The sequence below is a fragment of the Mesoplodon bidens genome (genome assembly GCF_964165515.1).
Source record: "Mesoplodon bidens genome assembly, chromosome: 2".
Lineage (NCBI taxonomy): Eukaryota > Metazoa > Chordata > Mammalia > Artiodactyla > Ziphiidae > Mesoplodon > Mesoplodon bidens.
Window position 1 is genome coordinate 104,523,028 of NC_138177.1, and position 13,202 is coordinate 104,536,229.

At 37.0% G+C, this 13,202-nt stretch overlaps 1 protein-coding gene across 9 annotated transcripts in view; it reads left to right on the forward strand.

The window, feature by feature from the left end:
• The window catches only part of EVI5 (ecotropic viral integration site 5), a 250,785-nt gene that overhangs the window by 110,240 nt on the left and 127,343 nt on the right, over window positions 1-13,202 (forward strand). For 8 of the 9 annotated variants that reach the window (XM_081226568.1, XM_081226566.1, XM_081226567.1 and 5 more), the window contains 2 exons: window positions 1,919-1,979; window positions 12,311-12,364. In XM_081226568.1, the coding sequence (XP_081082694.1) occupies window positions 1,919-1,979; window positions 12,311-12,364 (115 nt within the window). Of the gene's footprint in view, window positions 1-1,918; window positions 1,980-3,210; window positions 3,455-12,310; window positions 12,365-13,202 lie in introns of those variants that run through there. The other variant, XM_081226573.1, reaches the window with a different exon arrangement.

The following is a 13,202-nucleotide window of genomic DNA, read 5'->3' on the forward strand; positions in this document are numbered from 1 at the left end:
TGCAATCCCTATCAAACTACCACTGGCATTTTTCACAGAACTAGAACAAAAAATTTCAAAATTTGTTTGGAAAAACAAAAGACCCCGAATAGCCAAAGCAATCTTGAGAACGAAAAACGGAGCTGGAGGAATCAGGCTCCCTGACTTCAGACTATACTACAAAGCTACAGTAATTAAGACAGTGTGGTACTGGCATAAAAACAGAAAGATAGATCAATGGATCAGGATAGAAAGCCCAGAGATAAACCCACACACATATGGCCAACTTATCTTTGATAAAGGAGGCAGGAATGTACAGTGGAGAAAGGACAGCCTCTTCAATAAGTGGTGCTGGGAAAACTGGACAGGGACATGTAAAAGTTTGAGATTAGATCATTCCCTAACACCATACACAAAAATAAGCTCAAAATGGATTAAAGACCTAAATGGTAAGGCCAGAAACTATCAAACTCTTAGAGGAAAACATAGGTAGAACACTCTATGACATAAATCACAGCAAGATCCTTTTGGACCCACCTCCTAGAGAAATGGAAATAAAAACAAAGATAAACAAATGGGACCTAATGAAACTTCAAAGCTTTTGCACAGCAAAGGAAACCATAAACAAGACCAAAAGACAACCCTCAGAATGGGAGAAAATATTTGCAAATGAAGCAACTGACAAAGGATTAATCTCCAAAATTTATAAACAGCTCATGCAGCTCAATAACAAAAAAACAAACAACCCAATCCAAAAATGGGCAGAAGACTTAAATAGGCATTTCTCCATAGAAGATATACAGACTGCCAACAAACACATGAAAGAATGCTCAACATCATTAATCATTAGAGAAATGCAAATCAAAACTACAATGAGATATCATCTCACACCAGTCAGAATGGCCATCATCAAGAAATCTAGAAACAATAAATGCTGGAGAGGGTGTGGAGAAAAGGGAACACTCTTGCACTGCTGGTGGGAATGTGAATTGGTACAGCCACTATGGAGAACAGTATGGAGGTTCCTTAAAAAACTACAAATAGAACTACCATATGACCCAGCAATCCCACTACTGGGCATATACCCTGAGAAAACCATAATTCAAAAAGAGACATGTACCAAAATGTTCATTGCAGCTCTATTCACAATAGCCCGGAGCTGGAAACAACCTAAGTGTCCATCATCGGATGAATGGATAAAGAAGATGTGGCACATATATACAATGGAATATTACTCAGCCATAAAAAGAAACGAAACTGAGCTATTTGTAATGAGGTGGATAGACCTAGAGTCTGTCATACAGAGTGATGTAAGTCAGAAAGACAAAGACAAATACCATATGCTAACACATATATATGGAATTTAAAAAAAAATGTCATGAAGAACCTAGGGGTAAAACGGGAATAAAGACACAGACCTACTTGAGAATGGACTTGAGGATATGGGGAGGGGGAAGGGTAAGCTGTGACAAAGCGAAAGAGAGGCATGGACATATATACACTACCAAACGTAAGGTAGATAGATAGTGGGAAGCAGCCGCATAGCACAGGGAGATCAGCTTGGTGCTTCGTGACCGCCTGGAGGGGTGGGATGAGGAGGGTGGGAGGGAGGGAGATGCATGAGGGAAGGGATGTGGGAACAGATGTATATGTATGACTGATTCACTTTCTTATAAAGCAGAAACTAATAAAAAAATAAAAATAAAGTTTACTTTTGTGTGGTTCTTATATTTATTATTTTTGAAGTAATTTTTTTTTCGTGATAACCTGTATAACTATTGAGATGATTTTTCTGATTTCAAGTATCTCAAGTCATAATTTGGGGGAATATAGCAAAATTGTAGTTTGTGTGAATATATATTGTTTTAAATTTTTTCATTTCCATAACTAGTTTGGAATGAAAGCATACCTTTAACTTTTTTTTTTCTTTCTTTCTCAGGCTTGAAAAGGAATATACTACAATAAAAACTAAAGAAATGGAAGAACAAGTTGAAATTAAAGTAAGCTTCTTAGGACTTTTAAAAGTACTGAACATAAATTCATTAAAGTCAGTTATTTGGCAATAGATGTTATGTTGATATATTTATTACCGGTTATAAATTTAGCAATGATGTTTGTATTTATTTATTGATAAATTTACCATCCCACTAGATTATAGTTAAAAACAGACATTTCAAAAACTGTGATCTGAAGTGGTTTTTGTTCTAGTGTGAAAGAAAGCAGCTTCCTTTTTCTGGATTTATTTGTGGGTCATCAGGAGAAAATACTTCTTTGGGGAAGATAATTATCATTTCATTTAAGCATGGTTTAAAAAGTTATAGAGAAGATAATCTGTAACATGCTGAGACTAACAGCAGTATAGTATAAAGGAGACCAAATAGAGTAGATCATTGCATTAGAACTAATTATGGCTGCCTTAGAGATGCAGAAAGCTTTGACTAATTAAATTTTCTCATCGCTAACCAAAGATTATTTTTTAATTACTGTTCAGAGAAACAGGTAGATTTTCAATTTGAAGTACATGTAAATTCCCACGTGTACCTTGAAATTCTTGTTTGTATCCCTGTAGGCCAGAAATTGTTGAGGATCTTTGGCATTGTGTGAGCTGGGTGTTAAGGAAAATTGAACTGGCATTTATGCTGATATTTCAGGATGGGGATAATGAGTAGAAGCATGAGTTAGTGAAGGAACTCAGTGACTGGCTGATCCAATTCCTTACCTTTTATTTCCCCCCCGACTGCCTGAAAAGAAAAAAAAGAAAGAAAAACAAAACAAATTTATTGGATGACTCCACTTTTTAAAAAAAACTGTATATTTGGATGTGTCTGATTTTTTACTTCAACCTGGCAAGACATTCGATGACCATCTTATTTACAATTCCCTACCCGTGTATTAATTTAGCCTTGCTATAAAATAACACTTCATTACTCACACCCCACATGTCTTTTTACTAGGGAATGGGTTCTGTTAAATTACTACTCTTTCTTACCATAATCCTGCTCAGAAGCCTCCTGGGAGACAGTCTCTTCCCTCATCAACTCTGTCTCCCTTTTATAGATGTTTTATTTCCGTTTCTATCACCTACTCACTATCTGTTGGAAATAGATACACATTTTTCAGAGAGAGAGAGGAGAGAAGGAAAAGATCCCTGTGGATGTTTTTCCCTCTTTTTTTTTTTGTTTTTTTTGTTCTGGCACCCACCTGCTGCTCTACCATTTGCTTTTCTTTTAGGTTCCATGAGTAAGGGTAATATTAAATCATACGCTCCACTTCAACCTACTGAAAGTAAAAAGTACATCATCCTGATGAGTGGGGAGAGAGTATGGGTTATTGCATACCACGAATATTTGGAACTGCAAATCAAGAATCTGAGGATGGGGAAGCCATTCTGTTCATTTCATCATGCTTGTAGTTGCAAAAAATAAAAAAATAAAAATGAATTAACAGTTCTGTGAACAATCCTTGCTCTTGAAGAAGTTTTTTTAAAATTAAGTCACATGAATGTAGGAATAGCAAAGGCCTTTTCAAAAAGATCTAGCAGACATTAGCCTATATTTGCAGTTTTTTTCAAATTTTGATTTTTGGGGAAAGTTATAGTTCATATACCTCACAAAATACTTTTGAGTATGTCTTAGGCAAAAACAGATGGCACAAAGTTGTTTATAATAGAGAAGAATCTGGGGGGAAAAAGTTTAAAAAGTTAGTGGAGTGCATTAGGTAAATAAATGCGCTGATCTCAGAGATAGTTCCTTTTATAAAATCTTGTTTCCACATAGTTCTTTTTTCACTCTTGTACCATTTTCATTCCTTTCTTCATTCCTCCTGCCCTCTGAAGGGCAAAGCCAAAACAATTTTCGTGTAACTGTACTTTTTTAACTTCATGTTTGCATATGTCTGATTTTTAATTTGGACCTGGCAGTTCATCTCATTTGCAACCAGAAGACCACCTTATTTACAATTAATTAGCCATGTATCAGGGGGCCTCTCTCTTTGTTGGGAAATGTTACTTCCTTATTCAATTCCCTTCCCCTCCCCCAAGGGCCCTTTTACAAGGGAATGAATTCTGTTAAACTAGTACTTTCTTGCCTTGGTTCTCCTCAAAAGCCTTCAGGGAGATAATCTTACACTGTTCTTTACACAAATAGTATGATCATAATTATGTGATGTTTTGATATAGAAGTAAAAAATCAGCCTTTGATGCTGTGACATGTGTTTAAGGTTTGACCTTCGGGTCAGTGACCTTTACGCTAAGAATTATACCTGTCAGCTCCCTGATCAAGACGGTGACTTTCAAGTATTTTCCATTCCTTCTCTGAAAGTGTTACAGGAAGATTTTGATAATAACGGTTTCATACAGTAGATCTTACATTTTACTGTGCGAAATTTTTTGTTAATAGAAACCCCTTTGTCAGTATCTTCTTCCAATCTCTTGATGTTCCACCTGAGGGGGAGGAGGTAAGAAATATTAAAATTCTAGCTTATATTGGGATAAACCACAGATCTTTAAAAAAGAAGAGCCTTTATCCCCTACTCTATTTAAGATAGACATGAATTTATGTTTAAATTTGTGTTTTGGAGTATAGAGATTTAAGCCCTGTGAAGAGGAGTTAGAAATTCTGACTGGTTTTTAGTCAGAATTTGGATATTTTTTTCTTATTTCAGAAATTATGGAATATTCCAGATATGCTGAAAACTAGAGTGTAATATAAAAACATCTGTGTTTTCACTGCCTAACATAAAAAAACATGACAAGTATTATCTAAATCATCCAGGAATTATATTGAACAATCAATATAAAGTACTAGTACTGACACATTTATTCAACACTTAATATATGAAGGATAATTTACATACATTATCTCCTTTTATTATTCCAGTAACCTTATGAAGGGGTTGTTTATCTTCCTATGAAGAAACTAAGGTTCAGAAAGCTCAAATAATAAGATAGTGGTCATACTGACAGAAAGTGGTAGAAGTCAAGAGTTTGAACTCTGATTTGGGTTAGTCTGAGACCCATACATGTTCTTCAGTGTATACACACTACCACTTTGCAAGAGACTTTAATGTATTGTGATATAGGAAGGATTTGGATGCCCATTTTTTGTGGCATTATAAACTTTTCATTAAAAAATGAATAGCTACTTAATAAAATCCAATGGGGATGTAATAGCTTAATTTATTTAAGAAGTCATTCATTTAACAGATATTTACAGTGCCTGCTACATGCCCAAACACTGTTGTAGGCACTTGATATTTGTTTATAAAACAGACCAATTCCTGCCCTTGTGGTACTTACTCTAGTATGGAAATCAGACAATAAGTAAAATGTACAGTGTTTTAGATGGTGATAAGTGTTAAACAGAGGAAAAAAATATCTTAGGGAAGGGAAAATAAAATGATAGTGTTCAGATTAAAAGTTTAGAGAAGTTGACCAGGTTACCTTTGAATAAAGACCTGAAGGAAGTGAGGGAGCTAGATGTATAAGGAGAGCAGGGTCTGGTCAGGAGCGTGCTGATGAGGAGTAGTGATGGGACAGCGTGAAGATGAGGGAAGTGATAGGAGGTAAGGTGTTGCACGTTGCAGATAATGTAGGGAGTTGCTGAACATGTAAAGACTTTAGCTTTTACTCTGGTGAGCCACTGTGGTTTTCAGTAGAGGAGGACAAGATCTGACTTAAGTTTTCAGTGCATCTTCTGGCTGCTGTGTTGAGAGTATATTGCAGGGGGTAAGAGCAGAAGCAGGGGTATTAAGTAGAAAGCTGGTGACGTAATGCAGGCAAGGGGTGGTGGTGGCTTGGACTGAGGTGTTAAGAAGTTATTGGATTCTGAATAGGGTTTTAAAGGTATAGCTGATTGTGGAGGTGTCAGAGGGACAGAAATCAAGGACTTTGGCCTGAGCAGTTAGAAGAATGCAGTTCCCAGTACCTGCAATGGGAAAGTCTACAGGAGGAATACCAAGAGCCCCAGTTTTGGTTATATTAAGTATGAGATGCCCAGGAGCTGTTCAAGTAGCTCCTCGAAATACAGTAAGTCCCCTGTGTATGAACGAGTTCTGTTCAGAGAGCGCGTTTGTAAGTTCAGTTTGTTTGTAAAGTCCAACGTAGTTAGCCTAGGTACCCAACTAACACAGTCGGCTATATAGTACTTACTGTAATAGGTTTATAATGCTTTTCACACAAATGATACATAAAACAAAAAAAATAAACATTTTTAATCTTATAGTACTGTACCTTGCAAAGTACAGTAGTACAGTACCACAGCTGGCATACAGGGGCTGGCTTTGAGTGAACAGGCAAGAAGAATTACTGACTGGAGGAGGGAGAGGAGGTGGAAGATGGTAGAGCTGAAGGATTGTCAGCAATAGGAAACAGAGGGCAAGCTGCAGTTTTAAGAACGCACGTTCAAATCTTTGAAAGTTCACAACTTGAAGGTTCATATGTAGGGGACTTTATTTAAAGTTGGAGTTAAGAGAGGACAAGCTGGAAATAAAAATTTGACAGTTATTGACATGATCATATTAAAAGCCATGAGAATAGATGAGATTACCTGGGGAATGGATGTAGATAAAACAGAAGAGTACAAGAATTAAGCCTGAGAGTAAGCCAACATTTAAAAGTTAGGAAGACCAAGAGCCAATCAGCAAAGTCGGAGAACACCAGGGAAATATAATGTCCTAGAAGCCAAGAGAAAAGAGTGTTTCAGAAAGAGAGGGCCATTTACTGTGTCAAATGCTAAAGAAAGGGGACTTCCCTGGTGGCACAGTGGTTAAGAATCCGCCTGCCAATGCAGGGGACACGGGTTCGAGGCCTGATCTGGGAAGATCCCATATGCCATGGAGCAGCTAAGCCTGTGCACCACAACTACTGAGCCTGTTCTCTAGGGCCAGTGAGCCACAACTACTGAAACCCGCGTTCCCCAACTACTGAAGCCCACGCACCTAGAGCCCATGCTCCACAACAAGACAAGCCACCACAATGAGAGGCCTGTGCACCGCAACAAAGAGTAGCCCCAGCTCAAAAAAAGGATCAACACCAAAACAACCACATCTTATGAGCACACTGCAACCAGAGAGAGCCCGCGTGCAGCAATGAAGACCCAATGCAGCCAAAAATAAATAAATAAATAAATTTATTTTAAAAAAGAACAAGATGGGCTTCCCTGGTGGCGCAGTGGTTGAGAGTCCGCCTGCCAATGCAGGGAACACGGGTTCGTGCCCCGGTCCGGGAGGATCCCACATGCCGCGGAGCGGCTGGGCCCGTGAGCCATGGCCGCTGAGCCTGCGCGTCCGGAGGCTGTGCTCCGCAACGGGAGAGGCCACAACAGTGAGAGGCCCGCGTAACGCCAAAAAAAAAAAAAAAAAAAAAAAAAAAGAACAAGAGAGAATGTAAAATATATGGGCAAAAATGTAGGTAAGATGTTGGTTGTGGGATGTTGTGAAGTTCTATTGTGATTGCTTCAATTTTTTCACTGAAATCAGAAACAAGATTATCATCTGAGAGTGACAGTAGGGTGGAGGGTTGCTGGTTTGAAGGAAGAGGAGAAAGTATGAAATAGTGATCTAAGAAGGTGGGAGAAGGAATGGACTAAGGAAACACATTACTGCTAGGATGCATTAAGAGTCCAGCTGAATTTAGTGATTGTTAATTGAAATAAACTTTACGGTTTTATTTTTCTTTGGTCATATTTACTGGCTGAGGTGCAGACTCAAGAGTTGTTAGTGTGTTGACCCAGACTAGTGGTTTCCCAGGCAAGTATGCTCACTACTAAAGAAGAGAAGGGAAAGGGGGGATAAAAGCAAGGGAAGGTCTGCAGTGATTGGAAATTAAACTTTGTTTGGGAAGAGAGGATATCAGGCAGTGAGGGACAGTGAAAAGTTGGTAGGATCCATGGATTATACCAACAAGAAGGAGGATTATTGAGTTTGGGTTACTTCATAAAATGAGTAAGCTGGAAAGAATAGAGTGGTTTGTTTGAAACTGAGATTCCCCTATTTTGGCATATTTAGGTTGCTTTTCGTTTTTCATCATTAAAAAATAATGCTCATGTTAACATCTTTGTATATAAAGTTTTGTGGTACCTTCTATTTCTATAGTCAGTTGTAAAAAGTAGAATTACTGAATTATAGGATATTAGTATTTTTACGACATTCAATATGTACTAAGTAAATTTCCTAAAGAATATTTCCAGGATATGTTCTTGGCAGCGTTTCCATTTCACTAATACCTTGCATACATTAGGTACTTCATACTTGCCCTCACTCTTAGTCTCATTTTCTTTTCTAATTTGGTAGGTCAAAAAAGTCTCTCTTTTTAAATGTATGTATCTGTTGCTCTTTCTCTTTGTGGTTTTCACTTTAAAGTTTAGAAAACACCTTTTTAATTAATTCTAGGAAATGTGATTAAAAGTAAGGATACTCAAAAATTAATGAGAAGGGCTTCCCTGGTGGCACAGTGGTTGAGAGTCTGCCTGCCGATGCAGGGGACACGGGTTCGTGCCCCGGTCTGGGAAGATCCCACATGCCGCCTAGCGGCTGGGCCCGTGAGCCATGGCCGCTGAGCCTGTGCGTCCGGAGCCTGTGCTCCACAACGGGAGAGGCCACAACAGTGAGAGGCCTACGTACCGCAAAAAAATAAATAAATAAAAAAAATTAATGAGAAATCAGTCAAGTGATAGATTTTAGTCATTAACTTTCCTATATAGCAGCAATAAACATTTCAAAAGTATCTTGGAAAAAAGAAATTCCATTTGAAATAAAGATAAAAGCATATTTGGGACTTACCTGGTGGCACAGTGGTTAAGAATCCGCCTGCAAATGCAGGGGACACGGGTTCAAGCCCTGGTCCAGGAAAATCCCACATGCCACAGAGCAGCGAAGCCCATGCAGCACAACTACTGAGCCTGCTCTCTAGAGCCTGCGAGCCACAACTACTGAGCCTGCGTTCTAGAGCCTGCGAGCCACAACTACTGAGCCCACGTGCCTAGAGCCCATGCTCCACAACAAGAGAAGCCACCCCAATGAGAAGCCCGTGCACCGCAGTGAAGAGTAGCCCCTACTCACCACAACTAGAGAGAAAAGCCCTCGTGCAGCAATGAAGACCCAATGCAGCCAAAATTTAATTAATGAACTAATTTTTTTAAAAAGCATATTTAAGAATAGCCTAAATGAAAAATAGTGTAAAACCTAACAAACACCAAAAAAACTTTGCAAAGGGTGTTTTTAAAGGATGAATAAAGGGGAGAGACAAAAGTAACTATGTGTTGTATAAAAACAATCTCAAGAATAATTATTTTAAAAAATAGACAGGGCTTCCCTGGTGGCACAGTGGTTGAGAGTCCGCCTGCCGATGTAGGGGACACGGGTTCGTGCCCCGGTCTGGGAAGATCCCACATGCTGCAGAGCAGCTGGGCCCGTGAGCCATGGCCGCTGAGCCTGCGCGTCCGGAGCCTGTGCTTTGCAACGGGAGAGGCCACAACAGTGAGAGGCCCGTATACCACACACACACACACACAAAAAAAACAGACAAAAGTAATAAATTATATTCATGCCCTAACTTTAAAAATATTATAACAATGTTTATCATTAACCAAGTATTTGGTATATATTAGGCAGTATGCTATCTTGTTGAATTCTTGCAGCATCATTGTAGGTTTTATTAGTGTAATTTTCTAGTTGAGGAAATGGAGATTCCAGGGCACTGAATGATATCCACAGGTGTTAAATATAGAGTGAGGATTTGAACCTAAACCTACCTCATTTCAAAACCTAGTCTCTAAACTACTAGTCTACTAGTAGTTAAGGTTTGCGGAGGATAAAAAACACAATATAAGAAGGGGGGAAATTACCTATACCAGTTGTTAAAAGAGATTACAAAGCTCTAATTACCAAAATACTGTGAAGGTAACCCTGAAACAGTCTTTAATAACTGATAAAGTCTATTATATTTTTCAGCTCATAATGAAGTGGGTATCACACAAATGAGGAATTGATGATTTATTTAAAAAGTGGTATTAAGACATTTGTGTAGGTGTTTGAGGGGAAAATGAATTCAGGTTTTTATAGCAAAATTTCAGAAGATTTAAAGGGGGTGGAGAGGGAAATCCAAGTGAATGTTTTTAGTTTTAAATTTTAAGCATTATTTCTATTGAAATATTAACTTTATTCACTCAATTGTCTGGTTGAACTTAACTTCCTAAGTCTTTTAGAAAAACAAAATGCTACTTTTTTTTTCATGAAGTATGTTGAGAAGATTTTGAGAATCACATTTATTTCTTTGGCTTTCCAGACTTTAAGAGCATTTAATAATTGCTTATTTGTATAGACCATTATGCTGTACATAATGTGAGTAGCCAAGAAATGAGAAATATTTTCTTTTTCTCAAACTATTTTGTAGCTTGAGATCACACATAAAGTACTACCTATTTCAAATCATCCAAATATATTCTAGTGAATAGAGCAAAAATATTTAATTCACAAACTGTCTTTGTAATAAATAAGATTTATTTGTTCCAGTTTGTGGTCCACTTAATAAGACAACAATAATTCATAGTCTTTTATTTGCTTTGTTCTGAGATTTTATATGTTATATAAACTATATTTTAGTCTTTACTGGCAAAATAATAGATTGAATTAATAGAAGAATTTTCTGAGGAAGACATTTTTAGCAGGAATTTAGAGGAAGGCAGGGTTGGAAGAAGGCTGGATTGCACGCTAGAGCAAGTTGGTACAAAAAGGTAAGAGGGAGTTTGAAATTATAATGATGGCAAAATGAAGGGATAACTTATATTGGTGAACTATACAAAAAGGAGATGATTTTTTAATGTAGAGTGTTTTGTTTTTTTCATATTATTTTCCATTATGTTGTCACAGGATATAACTATAGTTCCCTGTGCTATACAGTAGGACCTTTTTGTTTATCCATCCTATATATAGTAGTTTGCATCTGCTATTCCCAAACTCCCAATCCATCCCTTCCCCAACCTCACTTTCCTCCTTGGCAATTACAAGTCTGTTCTCTATGTCTGTGAGTCTGTTTCTGTTTCATAGATATGTTCATTTGTGTCATATTTTAGATTCCACATATAAGTAATATCATGGTATTTGTCTTTCCCTTTCTGACTTACTTTGCTTAGTATGATAATCTCTAGGTCCATCTGTGTTGCTGCAGTTGGCATTATTTCATTCTCTTTTTATGACTGAGTAGTATTCCATTGTGTGTGTGTGTGTGTGTGTGTGTGTGTGTGTGTGTGTGTGTGTGTGTGTGTGACATCTTCTTTATCCATTCATCTATCGATGGACATCTAGGTTGTTTCCATGTCTTGGCTATTGTAAATAGTGCTGCTATGAACACAGGGGTGTGTGTATCTTTTCAAACCATAGTTTTGTCTTGATATATGCCCAGGAGTGGGATTGCTAGATCATATGGCAACTCAATTTTTAGTTTTTTTGAGAACCTCCATACTGTTTTCCGTAGTGGCTGCACCAGTTTATAGTGTAGGGTGTTTTAGATTTAATACTTAATAGCAGTAATTCAACAGGGTTTTTGGAGTTGGGCATTGAGCAATTAGGTGAAGTGTTTGTTTTTTTTTAAAATCTGGTTTTACTCTTTTAACTACAAGAAAATGCTAGTAATTTTCTTAAATTGAAAACAACTCATGATAAATAATTCATTCGATGAAAATAACTCATTCATATTTTCAGAATGGAACTTTGCAACTTGGCATATATAACACATTATAAATGGAGGCTGATCTAGTTCTAAACTGACAATTTGATATTTATCCTATGAACATGCATTTTTCAGATTTCTTGTTTATTTGATAGACATTTGAATATTATTTGTGTAGTCTTTGTAGGAGATAAATGAGTTAGAATCTTTTCTATCTAATAGGGATATTAAGACATATAAGAAAATACTGGGAATTCCCTGGCGGTCCAGTGGTTAGGACTCTGCGCTTTCATTGCCGAGGGCTCGGGTTCAATCCCTGGTCGGGGAACTAAGATCCTGCAAGTGGTGAGGTGCAGCCAGGAAAAAAAGAAAAAGAAAATACTGATTATGAGTCATTATGCTAGGTACAGAAAAGAAGGGGGTTATTTTGTATGTATTCTAGCTTATATTTAAAATTCAGTCACAGCTGGAATGATGAATGTGGTCATTTCCTTTGCCATGCATTTCTTACTCTGACCCTTTAAGAATTTCACAGATGATAATGTAGCCATTTCTTGGATTCTTTCCTATTTATAAAAGATGGTACATTTTATCGACTATGATTTAGGTATCATTTTTCCTTCTCAGGAATGTTTGCAAGCAAACCTTTGTTTTCTTTTTCTGCAGAGGTTACGCACAGAAAATAGACTACTAAAACAGCACATTGAAACATTAGAAAAAGTAAGTAAATTGCTACTTATGTAAACTTCCATTGAATGCACAATAATTTTTCTATTTTAAATAAAGGCTCATGAAATCTGGCACGTCTCTGAAGTTGTGGTATTGACTGCTTAGCTTGCATAGCTTACTACTTAACTAAATAACTTGTCAATAAAAATTGATCATTACTAGTCCTTGAACTCTTAAGGTTAAAGTTTCAAACCGAGGTTATTATTAGAGTAACATATTGATGTCATTTGTTTTTGTTACATAACCTCTGAAAAGTATGTTCTTTAGGGGTAACCTAATTGAGAATCCATTCTGTGTAGTATTTTAAAGGTGAATTTCAAATGTTGCCCTGTCGTGCCATATATTAAATGTGGCAGTGCTTTCTTTAAGGCCTAGGATTGCTTTAAGTTTAGTCAAAATAACTGACTGATTTCTTATATAAAAATTCACCATTATGTTGATTTTCAACACAGGAATTGTGACTAAACTTTTGGTTCTTAGAATTATTTTGATACCGCTTGTTACCTCTTCCTCTCTGTTTCATGTAAAATAACTGGGTAAATGTGTCAGTCTTGCATTATTTTTCTTATTGTGCTTTTGATGTAATGTCTTTCGTAGTCTTGTTCCTGATGCTATAAGAATGTATTAAGTAATAAAAGTATAGCCTAAGAGTTTTGGTTTACTAAAGGAAAAACATCTGAATTCACAAACTCTTTTGGGTTTTTTTGTTTTTGTTTTCTTTTTACCAAAGATGAAAATTAGTAGTTTAAAAAATAGTCCTCATGATATTGCCAAGTATCTTAAAATCTTCTGTGAAAGTCTACAGGTCAATATTTAGGAATGAAATGAA